The following is a 21,729-nucleotide window of genomic DNA, read 5'->3' on the forward strand; positions in this document are numbered from 1 at the left end:
CCCCCACCGCCTGACCTGCCCTGCTGCCCCCCTGCCACCAGAGCCCCTGACCTGCTGCCCCCCTTGCCACCAGGGCTGACCTGACCTGCTCCCATGCCAGTGCCGTCCACCCAGCACTGCCAAAGGGCAGGCTACCCCATGGGGATTCCTCAGCAAAACAGGGGGTGAGAGGAAGGTCCTTGTTGTGGATTGACACCGACCTCAGCAGGAGCCAGGGGAGCCTCCTTCCCCGAATCAGGACCAAGGACAGTGTGTTGGGAGCGTGTGCTCCTGGCTTGATGTTCTGGGTGGAAATCCAGCATTTCAGATACTGAAGCTTTCAAGCTGAGCAGCATCTCCCTCTCAGTCCTCACAGGCTGATGCACACTTGTTTCCCCAGCACTTTTTTTGTGCTGCACAGAAGAGACTGAAAGCACTGCCTTGGGTAATACAGTGTTTTCCTGCTCTGCCCTGCAACAGTCTGTTCTCATGAGCTTCTCACTGCTGACACTTGTCTCCTCCTCACTGGAATCACTGATAACAATCACCCGGGATGGTTTATTCTTCTGCCCTGGGACAGAGGAGGTCCCTTCCATCCTGCCACGGGTTAGCTCTTTTCTCCGACGGGTCAGGTATTGCTTTCTGCCACTGGTAAAGCTCTCATTATTTAGGAGATCAAAATTCACACACACTTCCTCCTCACTAGATTCACTTTTTTGGAAAGTTTCCTCTTCCTCCTCTCCAACACAGAAACTGTCCTCTGCGTAAGACTGGTCTTGCTCAGGAATCTGTGGGGGCAAAAAGAACAAACCAAATAAGTTCTGAAAGACTGTAATGATTTTGCTTCTCTCCATAAGGGTTTGCCCCACTTCACAGTGCCCTGGCAATGAGTGCTGTGACACAAAAGTGCAAGTTCCAGCTCTGCATTCTCAGTAACTGCCTCAGCTGGAACAGCAACACATGTTGAGCCCAGGCTGCTTGGAACTCAAGTCTCTGCTCTTCAGTGCAAAGACAAGTCAGGACTGGGACACTGTGCCTCAGACTGGCAGAAGAACAGTTTCTGCACTTAATCATAGAATCCCAAACTGGTTTGGGTTGGGAGGGGCCTTAAAGATCATCTAGATCCAACCCCCTGCATGGGCAGGGACACCTCCCACCAGACCAGGTTGCTCCAAGCCCCATCCAACCTGCCCTTCAACACTTCCAGGGATGGGGCAGCCACAGCTTCTCTGGGCAGCATGTTCCAGTGTCTCACCACCCTCACAGGAAAGAACTTTTTCCTGATGTCCAATCTGAAGCTTCAGACCATTGCCCCTTGTCCTGACACTACACAGCTGTGTAAAAAGCCCCAGCCCAACTAAACTTGAACATGAAACTCGGAGTTAGAAGTCTTTGTTAGAACTGACTATTCATCAACACTAGGCTGCCAACTACACTTCAGAGCAGGATTAAAACCTAAAGGCAGCCACAGGCAATGGGAGTTTCACAAGGACAGCAGGCATTTGGTTTCACACCTGGGAGAAAATGGCCCTGCTGCTGAACTCCCGATGAACCATTTTGTATTGGTTGCCAAGCACGGGGCTGCGCACGGACTGCAAGTACACCCCTTCCATCTCACCCTCTGAGTAAAACAAGAAGAGAAAAGAGAGCACAGCGTCAACAAGGATGTAGTATTTGTTATCGTTACATTGCTTGCAATATTAAGAAATTCCTTCATAGTCTCCCAAAACCCTGTATTTTGCACAACAAAAACCCGCACTACTCCAGACATCTCTGGACACCCCAAAGGGAAGGACCAGCTCTGCCACAGAAGCTGCTGTGTGAAGGTTTCCTCAGCAGGCAGAGCTTTGGGTGCCCAGAGCAGGGCAGTGTTAAGCACAGCAAACCAGCTCACTCCCTTTTCTGCATTGCAAGTCTCTCCCTGAACAGTCACAACAGCTGATTCAGAGACTGTATGAGAATGGGATGGGTTTACTGAAGCCCACGTGGGGCTTCAGATCTTACAGGGAACAACTCACAATTTCAGTGGAGGAGAAAAATCCTCAGCAACATCTGGGAATCTTAAATGATAAGGTTATTCCACTATGCAACTGTCCCAGGGAAAGACAAGGTTCATAAGCACAGGGGTAAGTAAACCATCTCGACCAGAGAAGAGCATTAGCTTCTCAGCTCTATCAGTGTCAACACTCTAATTTTGTCTTTAACATTCATATTGCTATTTCATACAGTATTTTAGGTCTCTCCCTCTGTGTCAGAAGACCTGAAAGATTCAGGAGATTCTAAATTAAATGGAAAATTGTGTTTCTGTTCAGTCATAATGGTGTGTGAGGGAGTGGGTTACTCTAGGTGAGCCCCTGCCATCCTCAGTGACTCCAGCCTGCCCAAAGCTAGTGCAGGCAGGGACTCCAGTGAGGATCTTGCTACATGAGAAACCCACGTGAACACAAACAGAAAAGCTACAAACAGATAAAGGAAAGCACCTGATTTTCCAGAGAGGAGGTGGCTGCTGCTTTGAGCCAACATGTGCTGAGATATTAGCTGACTGGCTGGCCCTGCCTGTCACAAACCACGTGCTAAACAACACCCCTTCTCTTAAAACCATGAACAACTCTCCTCACCCACCGTTTAACACTTGGGTGATCTCCACATCATCATCCAGGAACTGAGCAAGGGAAGAATTCAGCTCGTTCTCTGCTTCATCACTTTCATCTGATGAAACACCATCAGCATCTTGCTGGGACAGCTCAGCTTCTTCATCTAGAAACTCTCTTCCTGCATTCTAGAAAAGACAAAAATCCAACCAAAATGTCAGTTAGAAGGTGTTACGTATGAGACCTCTGATTAGATCAGTTCATGACTTCAGAACATCAGCTGCTTGGGTGATCACAGCAAGGGCCACATCTGATTTTCAGATTTTCCTAAGTATTTTAATTATTTATTTTCTTACACCAATTAGTCCCTAGTGACAGGCACTAGACAGGTTCCTTGTCTAGTATGGTTTTGATTACTCTGAAACACATTGAAGGTAATTTGTTTGCAGGAAAGACCTCCCAATGCCATTTGCCAATTAGTCTTAATCCTTCTTACTTGTGAAGGACTATGGAGAGGACAAACCCTGCAGCACGGGATGGACTCTGACAAACTGCCAAGACCTGCTCACACCTGGGAAACACTAAGTTCCAAGGTTCTTAAATTGCTGCTTTCTGAGTCTTTGAATTCAGTGGCAGTGGCTGTTTTAGCCACCTGGGACTTCTCACAGTCTCTGTTAATCTAAATGCAGATCCCTGCTGCACACCCAGCTCCACCACCTGTACTTCTGGTGAACACCTTAACTGGGGGTGGCTCTGAGTGAGCTGGATGTCTTGGACCTTCTGTGGATCTGGAATTCTGACATGTTCATCACTCTGAATGTTTAGGTAAGATGACATGTGAAGGCAGAATAGAATACCCCAAGGATACAGGTAACACACTCTCTTTCCATGAACCTTTTGGTCTCACATTAAAAAAAATTAAAATTAAATAAATTCTTTGTCTTCCAGAACATAAACCAGTGACACTATAGGGAAGTTTCCACAATGAAGATTATATTTAAAACATTAAAAATATCCAGCACAATGTGCCATGAAACTCTCCTGCACTAGGCTTTGCAAGGTTGCAAATGTGCACTGAGACACCTGCACAGGCAGGACACAGCACAGCCAGTGTCCACCTTCCAACTCAGCTGCTCCAGATATGACCCTCAGCACATCAAGGGAGACCTGTCATGTCATGTACCTTGTATGGGAAACTGCTCTTGACCTTCTGCCGTTTTGTGCTTCTCAGCTGGTTTCTCTTCTGGGCTGCTGAATTGCTCTTTGTGCTCCTGCTGCAGCTCTTCTGGAAGTCCATGCTGTCATCACTGTCTGTCTAGAGAAACATTTCACAAGCACTTCAATCAGTAAGGCTGCTTTATTACACATCCTTCAACATCTGTTTTCAAGAAGCACCTGATTTTTTGTGATTGATTTGCTATGGCAAAATAATGCAATGCAGACAATCACCATAGACTAGAACCCCAGATTGGTTTGGGTTGGAAAGGACCTTCAATATCATGTCATTCCAAACTTCCCTTCCAAGGGCAGGGACACTTCTCACTAGACCAAGTTGCTCCAAGTCCCATCCAACCTGCCCTTCAACACTGCCAGGGATGGGGCAGCCACAGCTTCTCTGGGCAACCTGGGCCAGGCTCTCACCACCCTCACAGCCAATAATTTCCTCATAATGTCTCACCTAAATCTCCCCTCCTGTTTTAATCCATTATCCTTTCCCTCTCACTACAAGCCCTGTAAAAAGTCTCTTCCCAGAAAAACATGTTATTTGGAAAAAAAGCTAAAACAAAAAAACCCACACAAAAATGTGACATGAACCTTTTGTTCTTTTTTTTTTTTCCTCATTCAAAGCTTTGTGGAAGAAAGTTGATTTTCCTGCCTTTCACCAAGGGAGAGGCTCAGCTCTCCTGCCTGTATCAATAATTCCCTGTCAACAACTGCACAGGGCTCTGCTGAGAGACCTGCAGAAAGAGCTGAAGGAAGGAAAGCAACTGAATCCTAGTAGCACTTAGGTCAGATGGCATAAGGTTTTTTTAATAAGCACCCCTGTCTGCTGACTGGAGAAAGAAAAGATGTTTCAACAGGGTTCAACTGAGCTGGTGTACTTCCCTCCTGCCTCACCACAGCCCCACTAACCATGCTCAGGCAGTGCCGGCGTTTCCTGTGGGCACCGAGTGCTGGTTCAGAATCGCTGTCACTCCCACCCTGTGCAAACAGAAACAAGGATCATCACAAAGAGGAGCTGGGTTCTGGTGGTTGGCTGCCTTGCCATTTTGCTTCTTGACTTCCCCCCCCTCTCTTTTTCTAAGACTCACATCAGGAGACTTCAAAACATTCATTTTTTTCCTGTTTTTCCTCCGGAAAACAACCTCTTCATCGCTCCCGCTGCTGGTTCCTGCTGCAAGGGAACAGCAAACAACATTCACAAGGAAGTGCTCACACTGCAACATTCTATAACTGAGCAATCAAAAACTGCCTCTCTCATAAAAGTACCTACAAAGGAGATTACTTATTGATTTATGTGGCAAATATTGTTGTCTTTAGCCTTGTTAATCAAAATAAACCATCCCCAGCTGAGATGCACAATAAGTCCGACTTCCCTGCAGAGTCTCTGTGTGGAGGTGATTACCCCAGACAGTGCAGACACAGGAAAAGGGAGGTGGAAAATGAAACCAAGAGAAGTCCTTAGAAGTTGAGCAAGAGTTAGACTTCTGGAAGCATTTTGTAACACGTGTCCCTTAGGATGCATGGAAACAAACCAGAGCTCACAAAAACCTCCTCTTTCCAGTTGCTTTGCAAACACAGGCAGCTGGTTTGGTTTTGACAAAGGGCTGCTATGAAGCACAAGCTTCTGACACAACAAAGCTCCAGTTCTGACAGAGACCCTGGACTTGGTGCAATAGGAATAATGTCCTCCCTAAGCAGCAGGGCTCCCAGAGCAGGCTCAGCATCAACTGCAGCTCTGGCAACCTGGCTTTTTTTGACCTCTGTTGCTTTGGGACAACAGCAGGACAGGGTGGGATGGAAAGTTGGTTCTAACTAAATCACTCAAAGTTTGAATTTGTCGAAGAAAAATAAATTCCCAAACACTCCACTTCTAAAATAGCATTTTGAAAACCATAACTATCATTTCAACAACAGACACTGTCCAAGGAGGTCTTCAAGTCCTGACTGGACAAAGCCCTTAATCTGATCCAGGTTGAGCATTAACTGTGCAACTCCAAACCAGCAATTTGTTTCCTTCAGTGGTTTTGAGGTGGTTTTTTTTGTTTGTTTGTTTGGATGGGTTTTGTTGGAATGGTTGTTTTTTATTAAATAGATTACATTATTTTAATTCAGCAAACTAACATCATTCTGAAGGTGTGATGATTCATTCACAAGGAAAGGTGGCCTTCAACAACCAGTCACCTTCAGATAAGAAGATGACTATCAGACAAATTCAAAGGGAAGGAAAAAAAGATGCTTTAGCCACCAAAGGGACAGTTTATGGTTTGTTTCAATCTTTAAGGGACAGTAACACAACCATCCAGAAAAACTCAGTGTGCCCCAATATCAGACTGAGTACAACTCAGCCTGAATTATTTTGAAAGTAATTCAAGGTTATTCAGAGACAAACATGACTAAGGGTGTGAAGATGACCTGTGAGTGACCAACAAGTGAAGAATGATGGGTGTCTAAATATTGGCAATATTTGAATGGGAAGTATTTTTTATGGAGTATTGGGTCTAAAACAAAAAAAGACAGAAGGGGAGAAGAGAGGAAATTAAAAAAAAAATAGAATGGAGCCTTCAAACAGTTGGTATTTTTAAAACAATCCAGGTTTGTGCTGAAGTTATAATCAGAAAACTTTAAGTACAAGTCAGTTGTCATGCAACTAAACAGAGAGAAATCCAATAGTAGAGTTTGTATTCCTTAGGAACAATGACAGGAAAATAGGAGGGCATGGATTCAAGGACTGAAGCATAACAGATGCAGATGATCATAAATCAGACACTGAGAGGACTAAGGAAGGGCTCTCAGGGCAGCTGTAGCTCACACAGGTGTGTCTCCCGTGCTTGCACTATGAGCACTTGTGGACATACCAGAGGCTTAATTCCAGGTGCCTCCTCCAATATGCCTGCATGCATTTCCACCTCAAACACTGAGCTCCTCTGCAGGGTCAGGATTCTGGAAGTCTCCTCACTGAGCCAACTTCTAGTATCACAACCATTATTCCTTTTTCCTTTCATCTTTCCCACTAAGTCATGTAACTAAATTTAGAATCCAAAAGATACTGGGTTCTGCATCAGTTATTTAAACATGAGGTGCACCTCTGAAACCCCTACCTTCAGCAGGATGCACATGTGAAGTAGGAAGGTTGTCCTCTTCCAGGTTGTTTGTTCTTCCCAAAGGGGAATCAAGTGTATCCATGGCTGAACTCCCAAAGTTCTGCCTATGTGGACTTGTATTGACTTTATCTGTAAGAGACATCTCTGGAATTTCATCTGTGGTACTAGAGAAGACGTTCATAGGAATCCTTTTCATAGCTTTAATATTCATAACCTTTCTACTTTTTGGGGTAGAAAATGCAGAAGCCAAAGCTTCAGGTGATCCACTTCCCATTCTTCTGTCTCTGGACTTCAGGAAAGGCACAGCAGCAGTAGCATCCTTAGTCCCTCCTGCATCGTTCATGCTCCTGCTCTGGAGTGGCAATGGTGTGGAAACATCTCTTCTCTCAGGACTCTTCCAATCCCATTTTGGCACTATTTCATGTCTGGAGCTATCATTCAGTAATTTTGTTTTATCTTCAGTGAATTTAACATCTGCTGGACTCCCTGAGGCACCATTTAATTTTCTGGGTTCACTGGTATTTATAGGTTCTTCACAGATGTCACTCTGAAACTCATCAATGGAGAATCCCAGATCAAAGTTCACAGAAAACAATTCTTGAGAACAATCATAAAGTTCATCATCATCATCATCATCATCATCATCATCCAGGAACTGCTTGGTCACACTGATGCTACCTGATGTTTCCATGTTTGTGGATTCACTGCCCACTGGCTGCTCCTCACAGGTTTTCTTGGTGTCCACACAGCCCACCTCTGGAGGGCTGCCCACAATAATCACATTTTTCTTGTTCATTTTAAGATCTTCTTTATCTTTTTGAACAAAATACTTATTTGAAGGTTTATTTGTCAGAGAGTGATTTATTGTTGGAGCTTTCTTTTCAATTTCAGTGAATTCTTCATTGGCAAACAGACTGAATGAGCTGTCATTCCTGTGGGTTTCCTCTTTGGCTTTAACAACAAGACTCTTAGGGGATGATGCACTTTTGGAAAACGAGGTGTTTACAGAGACACACAATTCACTAGTGGCCTTCAGTCCAGGGTTTGCAAAGAGCAGCAGTGAATGATCAACTTCTGAGGACACAGAAAAGCCTTTGCCTGGCAGCCTCTCCAAATGACTGTCAGAAACGGGTTCTTGAAAAGGACATCTTGTTTCCTCATCTCTCATCATGTTTTCTAAATCATGGAGTTCATTTGAAGAGGGAGGGGGCTGTGATAAAAGACTTTTCACATGAGAAGATATTTGTTTTAATGAAGAAGGATCCTCAGATGGTCTCAGAAGCTCAAATGAATCCACGTATGATTCAGGCAGATAAAACAAGTCAGAGGACACAGGAGATTCCTCAGCTGTGAAGCTACCATAACCAGAATCTGTTTGGTTTGTCCCCAGTGACCTACCAGCTTTATCTACAGTTTTGGATTCCTTTATTACTGCCCCTTCATGAACTACAGCACTTTCACTGTTGTCACATAGGTCGATACATTCATTTAAGTCAAACGTCACCTCTGGTTCCTCCTCCTTTTGACTGCCCTGGTCAGTATTTTCAACCACAGCAACCCTCCTTGCTGAGCAAGAAGCTGAAGTATTAATGTCTGTAGGCAACACAGGCATCTCCAAATTCAACCCAGAAGTTCTTTTGGATGACTTTGGTTTTGCTATTTTAAATGTGGAAAAGAATTCACTCCCATTATCATCTGTATCAAGTGGAAATGGTTTGACTTTTGGCCTGTGTGTCACGTCTTTTCTAGACGAGTGAGCTTTCTGCCCAAAGGCAGAGCTGGTCATGGGAAGATGCCTTTTATTCCTCTGAACATTAACATCTTCAATCCGTAAGTGAGGCTGAATCTCCAGGTCATAGCTGCAGTCTCCCTGGTGACAAACACAGTGCAACATTTACTATAAAGACATACAAGGTTACAAGGCCCCATCACAAGGATGTTTAAAACAAATGACAAAATTTTTCATACTTGTAAAGGTTATTAGAAAGGGGAGGGGAAGTGCTTTGCATGTCAGGTCAGAACTTTCAAAGAAAATTTGCTGGCAGCTTTACTGCAACTCCATGCTTGGGTAGTCAAACCTGAAGGCTTCACAAAGACCAAAGGATAAATCAAGATGGCATTAACAGAGGCACAGAATCACACACTGAGCATCTGTGCCGTGAGGGTGCAGCTCTCAGGACAGTGACATCGAGCAACTCCACATGGCTGATCAAGCAAAACATCCTCAGACAGGCTGCAGGGCTGGGGGCAGCAAACTGAGGAGGTGCTCTCGGCAGAAGAAACTCCTATTCAAGAACAAATGAGCCAAGGCTGCTTTCTGCTCTTTGTCCCAGTATTTGTATTTTTGGCATTAGGAACATTAAGAACTCACTCACATACTCACAACCTTTTTTTCCCCAGAGATGCTTATTAATCTTCTGTTCAAAAAGGCACTGGCCTAGACAACCAACTCTTTTAAAAATACACTTGAAAAAAGCACAATAGACTTTGACATCACTCCCAGCTAGGTATCCACACAAGGGCTGCCTGGAGTGAAAGGCTATTAATTGTCCTTCTCATTGTCTCTTTCAAATCAATTTCAAAATTAAGGCAGGCAATCTTCAAAAGGAACTGTAAGGGTCAAATGAGGCTGACAGCAGTGGTTTGAAACACTCCTTCTAAGTCCAAACTTGGTTTGTTAATTAAAAAAAGAGGATGTAAGATCTAAATAGAAGGTACAATTTGTTTGACAGTTTAGTCAGATGAATCCCTGGAATTACTTATCTCTGAAATTTAACAATGTACCTGTATAGAATGGTGGGTGGTAAAACTGACTTTTACAATAAGGGGTTACCTGCTTCTTATATGATTAACACTGTCCAAAAGGCTTTAGCATATCTACGTAGGAACAAAATGAAGTCCTTATAATCACAGCCTCCTGAACCCTCCTCACTGTCCCATAAGAATATTGTTAGAGCAGTTCTACTTCAGTTTGTGCTTGCCATGCTGAAATTCACTGCTCAAACTCCAACAACATCTGTGCCTTCAGTTGCTTGACCTGCTCTAGCTCTTCACTCCCCATCACACACACAGAGCAACATGCAGACCCTTCTCCCATGAGCATAACCCCTGGTCTTCATTCACAGGGAACATGACTTCTCATTTCTTCAACACTTGGTCTCTTTGTAATTGAGTTGCTAAGAAAGTTACCAGACCTGCTCTGACCACTGACACTGTGACACCAACATCTTGATAAAACTTGCTAATCTTACCTCCAAACTGAATAAATTAATAGAAGCAATAATAGATAATAAGATTACTGGATCACTTCTTTAGAAGTATCAACATTGCTTTTGAAAACAAAAAAAAAACAGACCTTCCAAACCCATTAGGTTTCTTTGAAGAGACCAACATGCAAGGCCACTGAGATGCTCTCATGCTTACCGTCTTCCCAGCTTTCTGAAAGGCTTTCAAAAACTCCCTGCCAAAATGTTTCAAGAAACTTAAACAGAGGGAGCAAAACATGGAAATCATTGGCAAGGTTAGGTAACTGGCTACAACACAGAAAACAGGAGGAGTGAGGAGGAGTTATGCTGAAGAACTTCACTAGGCCACTGCATATACCCATGATATACCTTGGAAAAAAAAGGAAACAAAACACCAGCCCAGCAGAACTGCTGTGTGCCAGAAGACAAATTTAGCATCTAGGACAAACTTTAGTAACCTAGTTTTAGGCTTAAATGGAATTATATAACTGCTCTACTTCAACTTACTCATTCAAAATACCTTCTCCCAGTGAGTCTTGTTAATACTGATGGAGTGTAAGAATGGACAGAATTGCAATCATCACATTTTAGCCTGAATGTGTACAACTTGTAGAATCTTAAATTACCTCATCAGCTCTTCTCCAACCTAGCAAGCTGCAGAGTGTACCCATTACTTATTAAATAGGTCATGCAGGAGTAGGAAAACAGGCATCTATCTGAGGTTATTGTACTAAACCAATGATCTTGTTTAAAATTCCTGATTCTATTTAAAAGCAATAGGTTTTTAATATAGAATTTAAAAGGAAAAAGTAAACTCAGGATATTAAATTTTTTAATACATAAATATATGTATAAACACACATACACACACACTGTTTTCTAGCATTTACACATAAAGCATCTACTATCAAAATTAAAACTGACTTCTCTCCCCATAAGCTACTTTGAATGCACATTTTCTAATGAGATTCAGATGTCTGCCAAACCTGGGGAGTTTGCTATTTAAAATTTAAAAGATCAGTCTGTAAACAGATACAATTGTTAGAATCTGTGCTGTAACTTCTTTATTTGAGAAGTTGATTGAAATGGAGGTAAAAGCAGCATGAACAACTGGCACATAAGCCTTCCCTGACACAAACCAGACCCTATGTTCAGAGCAGTGTTAGACCTAGGGAAGAAATGCTCCTGGATGTTCAGCTCTCATGCTGAGTGCTCAGTCCCATCCAGCCAACACTGCCAACATGGTTAGCCACATGGGTGTATTTTCCAATTCACTTGGCCTTTAGCATGAATATTAACAAAAATTACCTCAGTAGAGCTGGAGGTTTGCACAGAGTATTCCACATGAGTAGGCAGAGCAGATATAAAAGCAGCATATTCCAATCTATTTGAATTATAAGTGGTTACACTTTTTTTTTTCTTGTAGGTGATCAGTTATTCCTTTGACACTCATGGGGAAACCCTTGCTTTTGCCCTCAGACAGGGTCTCCAACATGCACAAGACTCCCTTTCATGTGTTCTGGACAACAACTGTTGTGCCTTCAGTGCTTTCAGCCATGACCATCTTCCCCCACCTCCCACAGTTTTCAGGTGCACAGATACCTCCTAGGCTGTAACTGCTGCTTTGGATGTGCTGGATATTTTAACACACACTCGCTCAGGAAGCTAAACTGGACTTCAGTTGCAATGGAAGACTTCTGGAGAACACAGAAATCAAAGGGTGCAGTCTTCCTCCAGCTTCTCTCTTTCCTACAAAAAGAGTTTTTGCCTCCCAGGAATCACCTGCTTGACAAACTAGGCTGTAGGCAGTACAATATGCTCCCCTCTGAAGTGGTTTAACAACAAATGTGTACTATACAGTAGTTATTAGTAGTTATTTTTGCTGCTTTAAAATTGATCACTTTTCCAAACAATCTACCCATTGGCTAAACAATTTCCATGCTAACCTCCCTGCCATCTGACAGCAGGCCATTATTTATACCTTTCAGGAACTGATTAATGAGCAGAATAAACAATCCCTGCTATACCATGATTGCTTAGTTTCCAGAGGATGCTAAAGGGGAAGGAACACCTTCAAAAAACATTTTGGAAGTTCAAGTATATTCTATCAGATGACCCTTAAAAATATATTTAGTAGATTCACAGAAGCCCAAGAGACACAGAAAACACAATTTCCTTCTACAAAAGCTGTGATATTTCTCTTCCTAATAGCATAATGTTATTGATGAATCTACTAACTCCAGTGCTTGTTTGCTTTCAGGCAGCTTGCCTGGAATGAATCCCAAACTCTCTCTCATGCAGCCACCCAACATCTTTCTTCAAAACCCAAGTCAGTGTCTGACAACTCCTGTGACCCCCTGGCTGATCTAAACAGCTGGGAATTCTTGAGGGATGAACCATCTGCTCCTGCTTGGACTGATTTTGCTGACACTCTAATTTGAGAGAGCATCTGTCTATACAGCAAACACAGCTACACAATAAAAAACACTCAAAAGATCCCTAAAAAGAATATTTGTTAAAAAAATACAGGGCATGTACCCTAGCAATGATGGATCATTAGAGGCTACAGAGGCAAGAGAGAATGTTCAAGAACATCTGAAGTGCCAGAAAAGAAATTAATCTATACTTCAGTAACTGCTTATTTTACCAAACCTTCTGGACAGGAGTGATGGCCAGTTAGTACTCAAGGTGTCTGACCTGGGAAATGCAGACTGTTCAGTTACCTGACACCAGGCAGGTGAAAGGTGACATTTGCCATTGGAGCTCCTCACCCTGGGAGGATGGAGGTCCTCAACCTGTTCTCAGGCTAAGTCCTGTAGAAATGCCCAGGGGGAGGGGGCACCCCCCATGCTGCAGGGCAACACAGCATAACCTGCATATCAAGATGTAATTGCCATGAATATATGGATAGCAAACTCCTCCTGAATCCCAGTGACCATAAGAATTTCCCAAGCTTATTGCATTTCCATGGCAGTATTAAAAATGCAAGCAGCACCAGGTATATCCAAGCAGACAGGAGTGTTGCATCTAAAAGCAGTTTTTCAACTAAGGTAGCAGCTCAGTGTTCTAAATAAATGTGATTATATGGCACTAAACTTTGTCGCCTGTACATTATTATAATATTCAAAACAATTTTAAAATATGATCCCCTCTCAAAACAAACAGGACCTTCAAAGACTATTGGTGTCCAGTAGCTCCTGCAAGAGTTCCAAGACTGCACAAATGGATTGTCAGCTTTCACTTGGCACACTCACTGGGAAAGCTTTGCCAAATCAGTCTTCTGGGAGAGCTTAAGGAACAACCAGCCAATTATGCAGGTACCCAAATATTTTGACAGTTTATGAAAAACAGCAGACAACTATTTTAAATCAAGAAACCTAAATGCAAAAACTACTGTACACATGTACACACTCCTGAACAAATAACAGTGGAACAAATCCAACAATAGTCAAGAGAAGCCAGAACAGAAACATGCAGAATTGCTACCATTCTCCTGGCAGCAGGGAGGGAGATCAGGAGTGCAGAAATCAGCAATCAAAACCCACAGAAGACAGGCAGCTGCCTATGGTGTTAGAAACACCACACCACAGAAAGCATATGCAGTTCCTCTTGTCTGTAGATTTAAGCTGGCAATCCTGTATCACATGCCTGAAATTTCATTTGGTTTCCATAAGATGTAACATTACAGCACACTTTCCAGAATACTGAGATCATTTGGTTTAGGTGGAAAGAGCATTTCTGGCTGGCATGCCTGACCCTGTGGCACAGGGGCTATGGGAGCCTGCCAGGCAGCATGGTACAGGAACACCGGATCACCCTTAAAAATGGTACATTCACTCTCTCAAATTAACACAGCTTAGCCTTTCCAGGTGCCACACAATGTGCTCAATCCCCTTGTCCCTTGCACTGCCCCTTAGGCTGACATTCCAAAATCCTTTGCCTAATCACTCTTCTCTACTCTCACTGTGAGCACAAAACCCCACAGGATTATTAAAACCGGAAAACACCTGGAACTAAAGGTCTGAACAACCTAATCTAGGTCTTAATTAGTGTTCAGACTCAAATCATTTGACAACAAGATCAGAAGAATCAATATGGCACAGAGAAACTATTTTAATTGGAGAGCTGAGATTCTTGGTCTTGCAGGTCCTCCCTGGCAGCCTCACTGTCTGAGAGGAAAACAAACACCCTGCCACCCTCCTGCTGGGAAGTGTGTCCCCATTGGGGTCTTCTGCAATAAAAGACAAACTGGGTCACCTCTGCCCAGCCTTCTTTTGAGGATCCCATGGCAGAGTATTTGGTTTGATTACTTGTTCTCTGCTAAGCCAGATTCAGTGGTCAAACAGCAACCAGTGCCCCTCAGTTCAGCTCCAGGCACGCATCTGCCTGTCAGAGACCCTGCAACCATACTCCAGTTGCTGTCTTCTGCCATTTGTTGCTGGCTAGGGAAGAAGCCTTGCACATCTCAGGTCAGAATTTGAACTATTGCTATGAGCAATGAGGGTCTAAGAAATAAATAATTTAAAAAATCATTGCCCTTATTTGAACAATCTTAACTTTGCATTCAGTGTTGCCTGGAAAAAAAAAGGCACAGCTGGCTAGAAACTGCATTTCCCACCCAAAACGTGTCAGATGTAAAACATGTCTGAATTCAAAATAACAGAAAGTCTTTTCAGGTTCTTTGGAATTTCAGGCTACCCTGGGACCATTTTCCCTGATGTGAGGCATTTCATCCTAAAAATCCTTCAAGGTAACCTGAGACAACTGATAGCCTATAGGTAATTTTAGAGGCTGTCATTACAGTTTCATCTCCTAAACCCTATGTCCTGAGGTGTTTGGTGTCAGAGATGACCTGAGTGAGAGACAATCCTTCTGATGGGAGTCTTTGGGTCTTCTTTTGTCTTTCTAGGAAGAATAATTGCTCTGACTATAACTTCCCACTGCCAGCTTTGAAGTGGGAAGCAGACACCCACAGTCACCCTCCAACATTTAAAAACATTGCCACTTTTTAAAAGCCATTAAAACTTGCCCACCTCCCAGCAAAAACATGGACCTGCACTGCAATGTTTCCTATTACTCATCCTCAGTAACTTGGACAAACATCACTTCAATAAAAAGGATGGCTTTGTCCTGACCTTGTTTACAAACAGTACAGATTAATTTTAAAAAATGCTTAAAAGCTATTGAATTATTTTGCATAAGGGCAACTTGATTTGTTACCATGTTACACAAAAAAATCCCTGCTCGTAGTGAGCACAAAATCCAGTCCCATCTGCCTGGTTCTGGTTGCTGTAGTAATAAAGCCACACAGGTATTAAAGGCTTTTCTGCAGTGGATGTGCCTGTTGCAAGGCTCATATTTGGGATTTCCTTTTCTTTTATTGTGCCAACAACTTCTTTACATTTTTAAGAGCATATAACTACTGCATATTTTTTCCCCAAACATTTTAACTTCATTTATTTAAAAATATCTAAGCCTTTTAACTGACTTCATAAAATCTAGTACACAAAACACAGCAGCATAGGAGGTTTCTTGGCATCACTGAATGAGTACCAGGAGAGGAAAGCTACACACCAGTGAATTCCTGAGCTTGTTTCTGTAAGAGGAACAAAAACACCCATAAAGAACACAAATACCTCCTGAGCTGGATCCTATTAAGTTATTACTAATCTCTGAATGAGAGATAATTAGTTTAATCAGAAACTTCCAGATCATTTGGTTATTCTTAGTAAAACAGTGATTTGCCTGTTTTTATTTTTGTACTGGGGGACACAATATAATCAATGGAACTGTGGTTCAACAGTCAATACCTTGGCTAGTGAAGGAAATAGCTTTGACTTGCAGTTGTCTTAAATCCCACTGCTAATAAGATCTGCAAATGAACATCAGACAGATCAGCAGTGGTATGTTTGGCTATAAACATTTACAGTAGGAATGTGGATGCACAGTACACACAGGCAAAACCCCTGAATCACTGCTAAAACAACTATTCTTTCCATCCACTCATTGCAGGTAGCTTTTCACAGGCTTAATTTCTGCCAAAGGTGACTTTCCCAGAGACTGGAACCAGACCCCTGTACTCCACCTGCTCTATTCCTACCCTACAGCTCTGCCTACAATTTCAAAACAGATCAACACAACAGCAAGGCAAACTTCTGGAAGTTTACACTTCCAATAGAAACCATCTTCACCAGGAACACCCAAGTCACAGCAGTCTGTAAACCACCCAGCTTGAATGCAGAGTATCCCCTTGCCTGTGCTGGCTCTGGAGCAGACAGGATGGGCCTGGGGATTCACTAGTCCAGCCCCAGCACAGGCCAGGCTGGCATGGGGGGCAGGAGCACATCCTTGGGACCTCACTGAGAAAGGGACACTAAACAGGGTTATATTCACATCTGGCAGAAAAGGATGATTTTAAACCCCACGGGTTTCCCAGTCGTGCCCTGAGTGGAACTCTTGATGAAAATTCAGTGGCAGGAATACAGGGGGCTGGTGCTGTGCAGCCCTGCACTGGCAAACACAGGCACTTCTGTCCCAGGGTGGAATTTTGCCAGCACAGCTCCTTGTGTCTGCACAGCACTAGGGCCAGGCAGACAGCCCAGACATTCCCACCTACACAAACATCCTCACTAGGTGTGCAGGAATTCAAAACATTGCCTACGAATCTCCAAGTTTCTTCAATTTTTGCTCCACTTTTACCTATTTTAATTAATATTGCACACTGCAATACAAAAAACCCCAGTGTGGTAGCTCCTGTGGAGGTACATCACCCTAGCCCCCTCCAGCTCTGGCTACGGGCAGTGTGGCCTCATCAGGTGCTGGCAAAGCTTGCTTATCTCTGGAGGATTCTGATGTGAACAATTTTACATGCAATAGTGTTGGAACTACTGTATCACAAGGAAAATCTAAATGTGTGGAATCAGAATGTTACTTGGATGTTTTATTTATGCTAATTTTAAGTTTAAAGTACAAACTTCCAATCAAACTGGTAAGAAAACATTCAAGCTTCCCAGAGGATATTCCAAGAAACTCACAGAACGTGTCAGGATGATAATCCAAGACTCTTTTATGAAGATTAAAGTACTTTTGTGGACAAGTGAGATGCTGAGATGTTGTTTACCTTGATGTTGCAAAGGCTCCACACACAGTCTCATAGCTAAACTCCTCAGATATGGCTGGAATACGTGGGCTGTAAGGGTGGGTGGACCAGTGGCTGGACCACCATGCCTGAAGTGCTCTGGGGGCTGGCACGAAGCCCACCCAGCAGCCACCTGCTAGGAATGTTCTCACAGAGGTTTTTGGTGTTTCACATTGCTGTTACTGACCCTGACTGCAGCACAGAGAGCTCCTTCAGTCAGTTTGTAGATGGCAGCAGGTGAGGGGAGGCAGGGGACAAGCATGAGGGCAGGGCTGCTGCCCAGAGGGTCCTCAGCAGGGTGACAAAACCTCAGGATGGAAAAATGAGACAGCAGTGTGCCCTTGTGGCAACAAAGCCGATTGCACCCGGGCTCCATGAGCCAGGCAGCAGCCAGCAGGGCAGGGGAAGAGATGATTCCGTGGGATACATCTGGAGTGCTTAGTCTTGCTGTGGGTCCCCAGTACAGAAATACCTTGGACTGGATCCAATCCACTGGGGGCAACCAAAACTCTCCCAGGGGTGGAGCACTCTGGTGTAGAGGGGAAGGCCAAGGGAACCCTGATCAGTCTTAAGAAGAGAGGCATCTTATTAGCACCTTATCTAATGTAAGAGCAGAGGGAAGGGCCAGGCTGGCACCTGCTTTGGCAGAGTTTGGGGGAGAAGGCTGAAGGCCCACTTGGTGACTAACAAATCTGCTCTGTAGATTATGTTAAGGCGCCAGAGGTTGGTTTAGCATCTACAGCTTTGAAGGTGCTTGGAAACCTGAACAGATTTCTGGTATCAACACTTTCACAAAAGGAATTTAAGTTACAAATGCTTCAAGTGCCTGATTTGGGAGGGCAGTCCTCAGCTAGATCATCCAATCTAAATCTTTTAATCATTTCTTTGCCTCTTGACTTCCTTCAGCTCTCTGTAGCACAACTCTCCCCAAAGTCCCCTCTCTCTGGTAGGATGTTCTTGACCCCAGCTTGGGAACATAGACTCTCAAGGAAGTCCAGAATTGTTCTGTGAGGAAGTGGAGAAGCTTATCTTAGCTCTGAAAGTCTATTTACAACCTCTCACTAATACACTTTACTAGCAAGAAGTACAGCTACAATGTCTCTATTCTCCTCCTTAATTAGTCTAGTTATTCAGGAAACTCTGGCAGCTTAGCAACTGATTCTGATGACCTAGAAAACTTCAACACACTAAAAAGCAATGTGTGTGGAACACATAAGAGCTAAACTGGAGGAAGAAACAGTGTGGGGAAGAACTGGAATCTTCAGATCCTGCCAACACATCTACTTCTACACATTTTCTTCTGTGTGCCTTTCATTATAACAGCATATCTGCTATCCATAACTGTTAGCAAACACAACTCTCACCATTCCAAGGTTTTCACTCATGTTTGTTTGACTACCCTCCTCTTATCCTTCAATTTCTAGGTGCAAGGAGGTTTTTAAAATCATAGGTTTCACAGAAAACCAAACAAAAAGCCTCAAAACACAACCACCTGAACACATGCAATACATTCCTGAATCATTTTTTGGGATGAACTTAATCTACATATAAAAAATTATTTCCAATTCCTATTACACTCTGGAATAGTTCTGATATCACTCTTGGTGGCTTTGCTCTGTGACACAGTTTCTGTATTTAATGTCTTCTTGTAAAAAACTGATATTTGTATCCATTAAAACAAGAATGATTTATGGGTAGGTTGGTTTTTGTTTCCAGTTTAGGGAAATACTGTCCTTAAACAACTTCTGTGGAGAAGATGAAGAATTACAGAGTACCAGTGAGAGGCATTTTGGAACAAAATTAAATATATATATAACCCATTTCATGATGCCTGACTCAGCCCCACACAAACCCTTCCCCACTTCTTGTTTCAGCTGACAGAACCAGAGCATTCATTTTTAAATGCTCTGAGTGTGCCCTAGACAGGTGTGCATGCTCATCCCTTACCTGCTCATGCCTCATCAGTTCTATCATTTCCATAACGCTGATAAAATGGTAGCAACGATCTGAGTGACCAATCAGAGAGGTGGGGAAAGGGCGACTCTGCCAAATGCTCCACTCAGACAAGGAAAGTTCACAAACTGCCTCCTCTTCATGCTCCTGCAGTTTGGAATCAAGATGGGCAAGGAGATTTTCATCAGGAAATTGCTTAGTAAAACTAACATCCACTTCTTTGTCAGGAACATAAATACTCTGAATGTAGAAAAGTATCTAAACATTCTCACAATGGTTTAAATAAAAACAATTCCATGCTTTGTGTTGCTGTGAACAAGGAAGAAAAGTTGTTTTAAGTGGTGAAATGACACAAAAGCTCCACATTTTTTCTCTGAATCAGAAAAGAGCTTGTAAAACTTGAGACTTTCTTTCAGTAACACTTTTTTAGTCATACAAATGAAGGCATGAAAAGGCATGGATACAATATCATCCTGCATGGAGTATTTAGAAACAGAACTTAATGGATACTGAGAGACTTTTACATGGATTTTTAATTTTCAGACCTAGCCTTAAAGACCCATTTGCAACATTAATTCCTAAATTCTTAACCTCAAAAGCACGTGTATCATTTTCAAAATAGCATTTTTAATATAGATCTCCTTCAAGTGAATAGCTGACTTCATGATTTCAGGTATCCTTTAGGCCTCATGTCACAGGAAATCCTACATTTAGGCAAAACTCACTGGTATTTCTTCCAGGTCTTCTAAGGTTTCAAACCGACTTCGAGGCAGTATTGGTGCCTTTGCTCCATCACTTTCCTTAATCCTGTACAGCCTGTCCCATATTTCAAATTCCTCAGGAGACAGACACCAGCTCTCATGACAGTGTGTTTGCTTTTGGCCTGTGGGGCGAAAAACAACAGCAGGAAAATGTTGAACTATTTTAAGCAAAAGGATATACAAAATAAAATGAACTTTGTATAACACCAGTCTAAGGAAAAATACCTCCTCTGTGCCATCAGCACAACCAAATACAGAGAATCCGAGGTCAGGAACATGTATCAGAACAGTGTGTTTTGTGTTACATTTATGGGTAAATCTATCTATTAAACAAAAACAAGAAGGCATCATAGAAACAAAGATGTAGACAGGCAGATAGAGAGAGCTAAATGTATATAAATACCTGCAGGCCCTTAAGACTGGGAAACCATATGGCTCCAGTTTCTAAAGGTGTCTCAGAGATCTTGAGGAATAAACTACAAATAAGTAAAAGCTTGCTGGTTTTCTTTTTCCCTCTTTTTAACTTTCTCTTTTTTTTTTTTTAATGTTATTCTTTAAATACTGGAAAGCAACATTAACTTTTTATGACAAAAATAGTAATTTTTTAAAATCAGTCTCCTCTATTAAAGACATAGAGATAAGAGGACAGAAACAAAAGTACTATGTACATTCCCCAGGAGCAGGGAAAGAAATAAAGAGGCTTGTGAGTTTTATTTTGATTCAGAACTGCAAGTGGGAAGCAGAGGACAGCTGTGAACACCACTGCTGGTTAAGAACAAAGTGCTCACATGGCAGCTGAGTGAAGACAAGGCCCTGGTGCTGCTTGGCTCTGAGTGAGCACACTCCAGTGACAGAGGAAAGGAGTCGCTTTTGGCAGGCTGGCAGCTGGCCTTGGTCCTGCTGCTGCCCAGTCAGTGCCACAGCCCTCAGAACAGCCCTCATGAGAATGGCAAAGGAACACCCAAGGAATGACTGCTAGGAGTGTGTTAGGGTATGCTGGCTTTCATCCAGGATGTAGGAAGGGTGGGAAAAAATTAAGTTAATTTGACAATCACTCTGCAGACAGGATTTGGGATGAATCTGCAGCCAAAACCCAATTCAGAATCAATGCCACAGAAGTATCAGCCTGTATCTCTCAGTCCTCTCAAACTACAACTGCCAGAGACTGTATCCCCACAGGACAGTGTGACAATGTCTATTAGCGACCCAGAAACAGAGACCTGAAGCTTCAGAGTACCAAGTTCAAGTCAGAAAAAGTCAAAGGCCATCATTTAAAAAAAACATAGAAGATCAATACTGCTACTAAAATACTTTTGTCTCAAGCCTAGGAAATGTCCCATTCCTTTAGAGCCAACACACAGCTCAAGGACCTAGTAGGGGAAGAAAAGAAAGAGATAGGACAAAGCTGGTACACTGCCCGGGTCTTGTCAGGACAAGAAACCTCAATTTGAGGAACAGAAGCATATGAGCACAAATATATCCTTGATTTTTTATTTTTTTTTTCCCCTTCCAAAGAAAAGAAACACTGAAAACAGCTGTTCTGTGTGGCATTGCCATAGCTTCCTGACCACCCCTCGGGACAGCAATGTGCATTATTATTATGCGTGTTTCATTCAAATAGGAGATTAACTCAGAAAATACATCAGCCATCCAAAGGCATTGCCACAATTACATTAAAAGGGAACTGGAAAGGCACCAGTAATCCAAAGCCCTAAAGACCGAAAAAGGCACTGCTGT

At 42.9% G+C, this 21,729-nt stretch overlaps 1 protein-coding gene across 1 annotated transcript in view; it reads right to left on the reverse strand.

The window, feature by feature from the left end:
- Window positions 1–21,729, reverse strand: part of FANCM (Fanconi anemia, complementation group M) — a 66,777-nt gene that overhangs the window by 5,208 nt on the left and 39,840 nt on the right. The window contains exons 13-20 of the mRNA XM_010001203.1: window positions 19,953–20,114; window positions 19,226–19,368; window positions 7,412–8,765; window positions 4,883–4,965; window positions 3,754–3,885; window positions 2,602–2,758; window positions 1,494–1,600; window positions 201–767 (exon numbers count right to left, since the gene is read on the reverse strand). Of these exons, the coding sequence (XP_009999505.1) occupies window positions 201–767; window positions 1,494–1,600; window positions 2,602–2,758; window positions 3,754–3,885; window positions 4,883–4,965; window positions 7,412–8,765; window positions 19,226–19,368; window positions 19,953–20,114 (2,705 nt within the window). The remainder of the gene's footprint in view (window positions 1–200; window positions 768–1,493; window positions 1,601–2,601; window positions 2,759–3,753; window positions 3,886–4,882; window positions 4,966–7,411; window positions 8,766–19,225; window positions 19,369–19,952; window positions 20,115–21,729) is intronic.

Source organism: Chaetura pelagica, unplaced genomic scaffold, assembly GCF_000747805.2.
Source record: "Chaetura pelagica isolate M959 unplaced genomic scaffold, ChaPel_1.0 scaffold206, whole genome shotgun sequence".
In the NCBI taxonomy this organism is placed as follows: Eukaryota; Metazoa; Chordata; class Aves; order Apodiformes; family Apodidae; genus Chaetura; species Chaetura pelagica.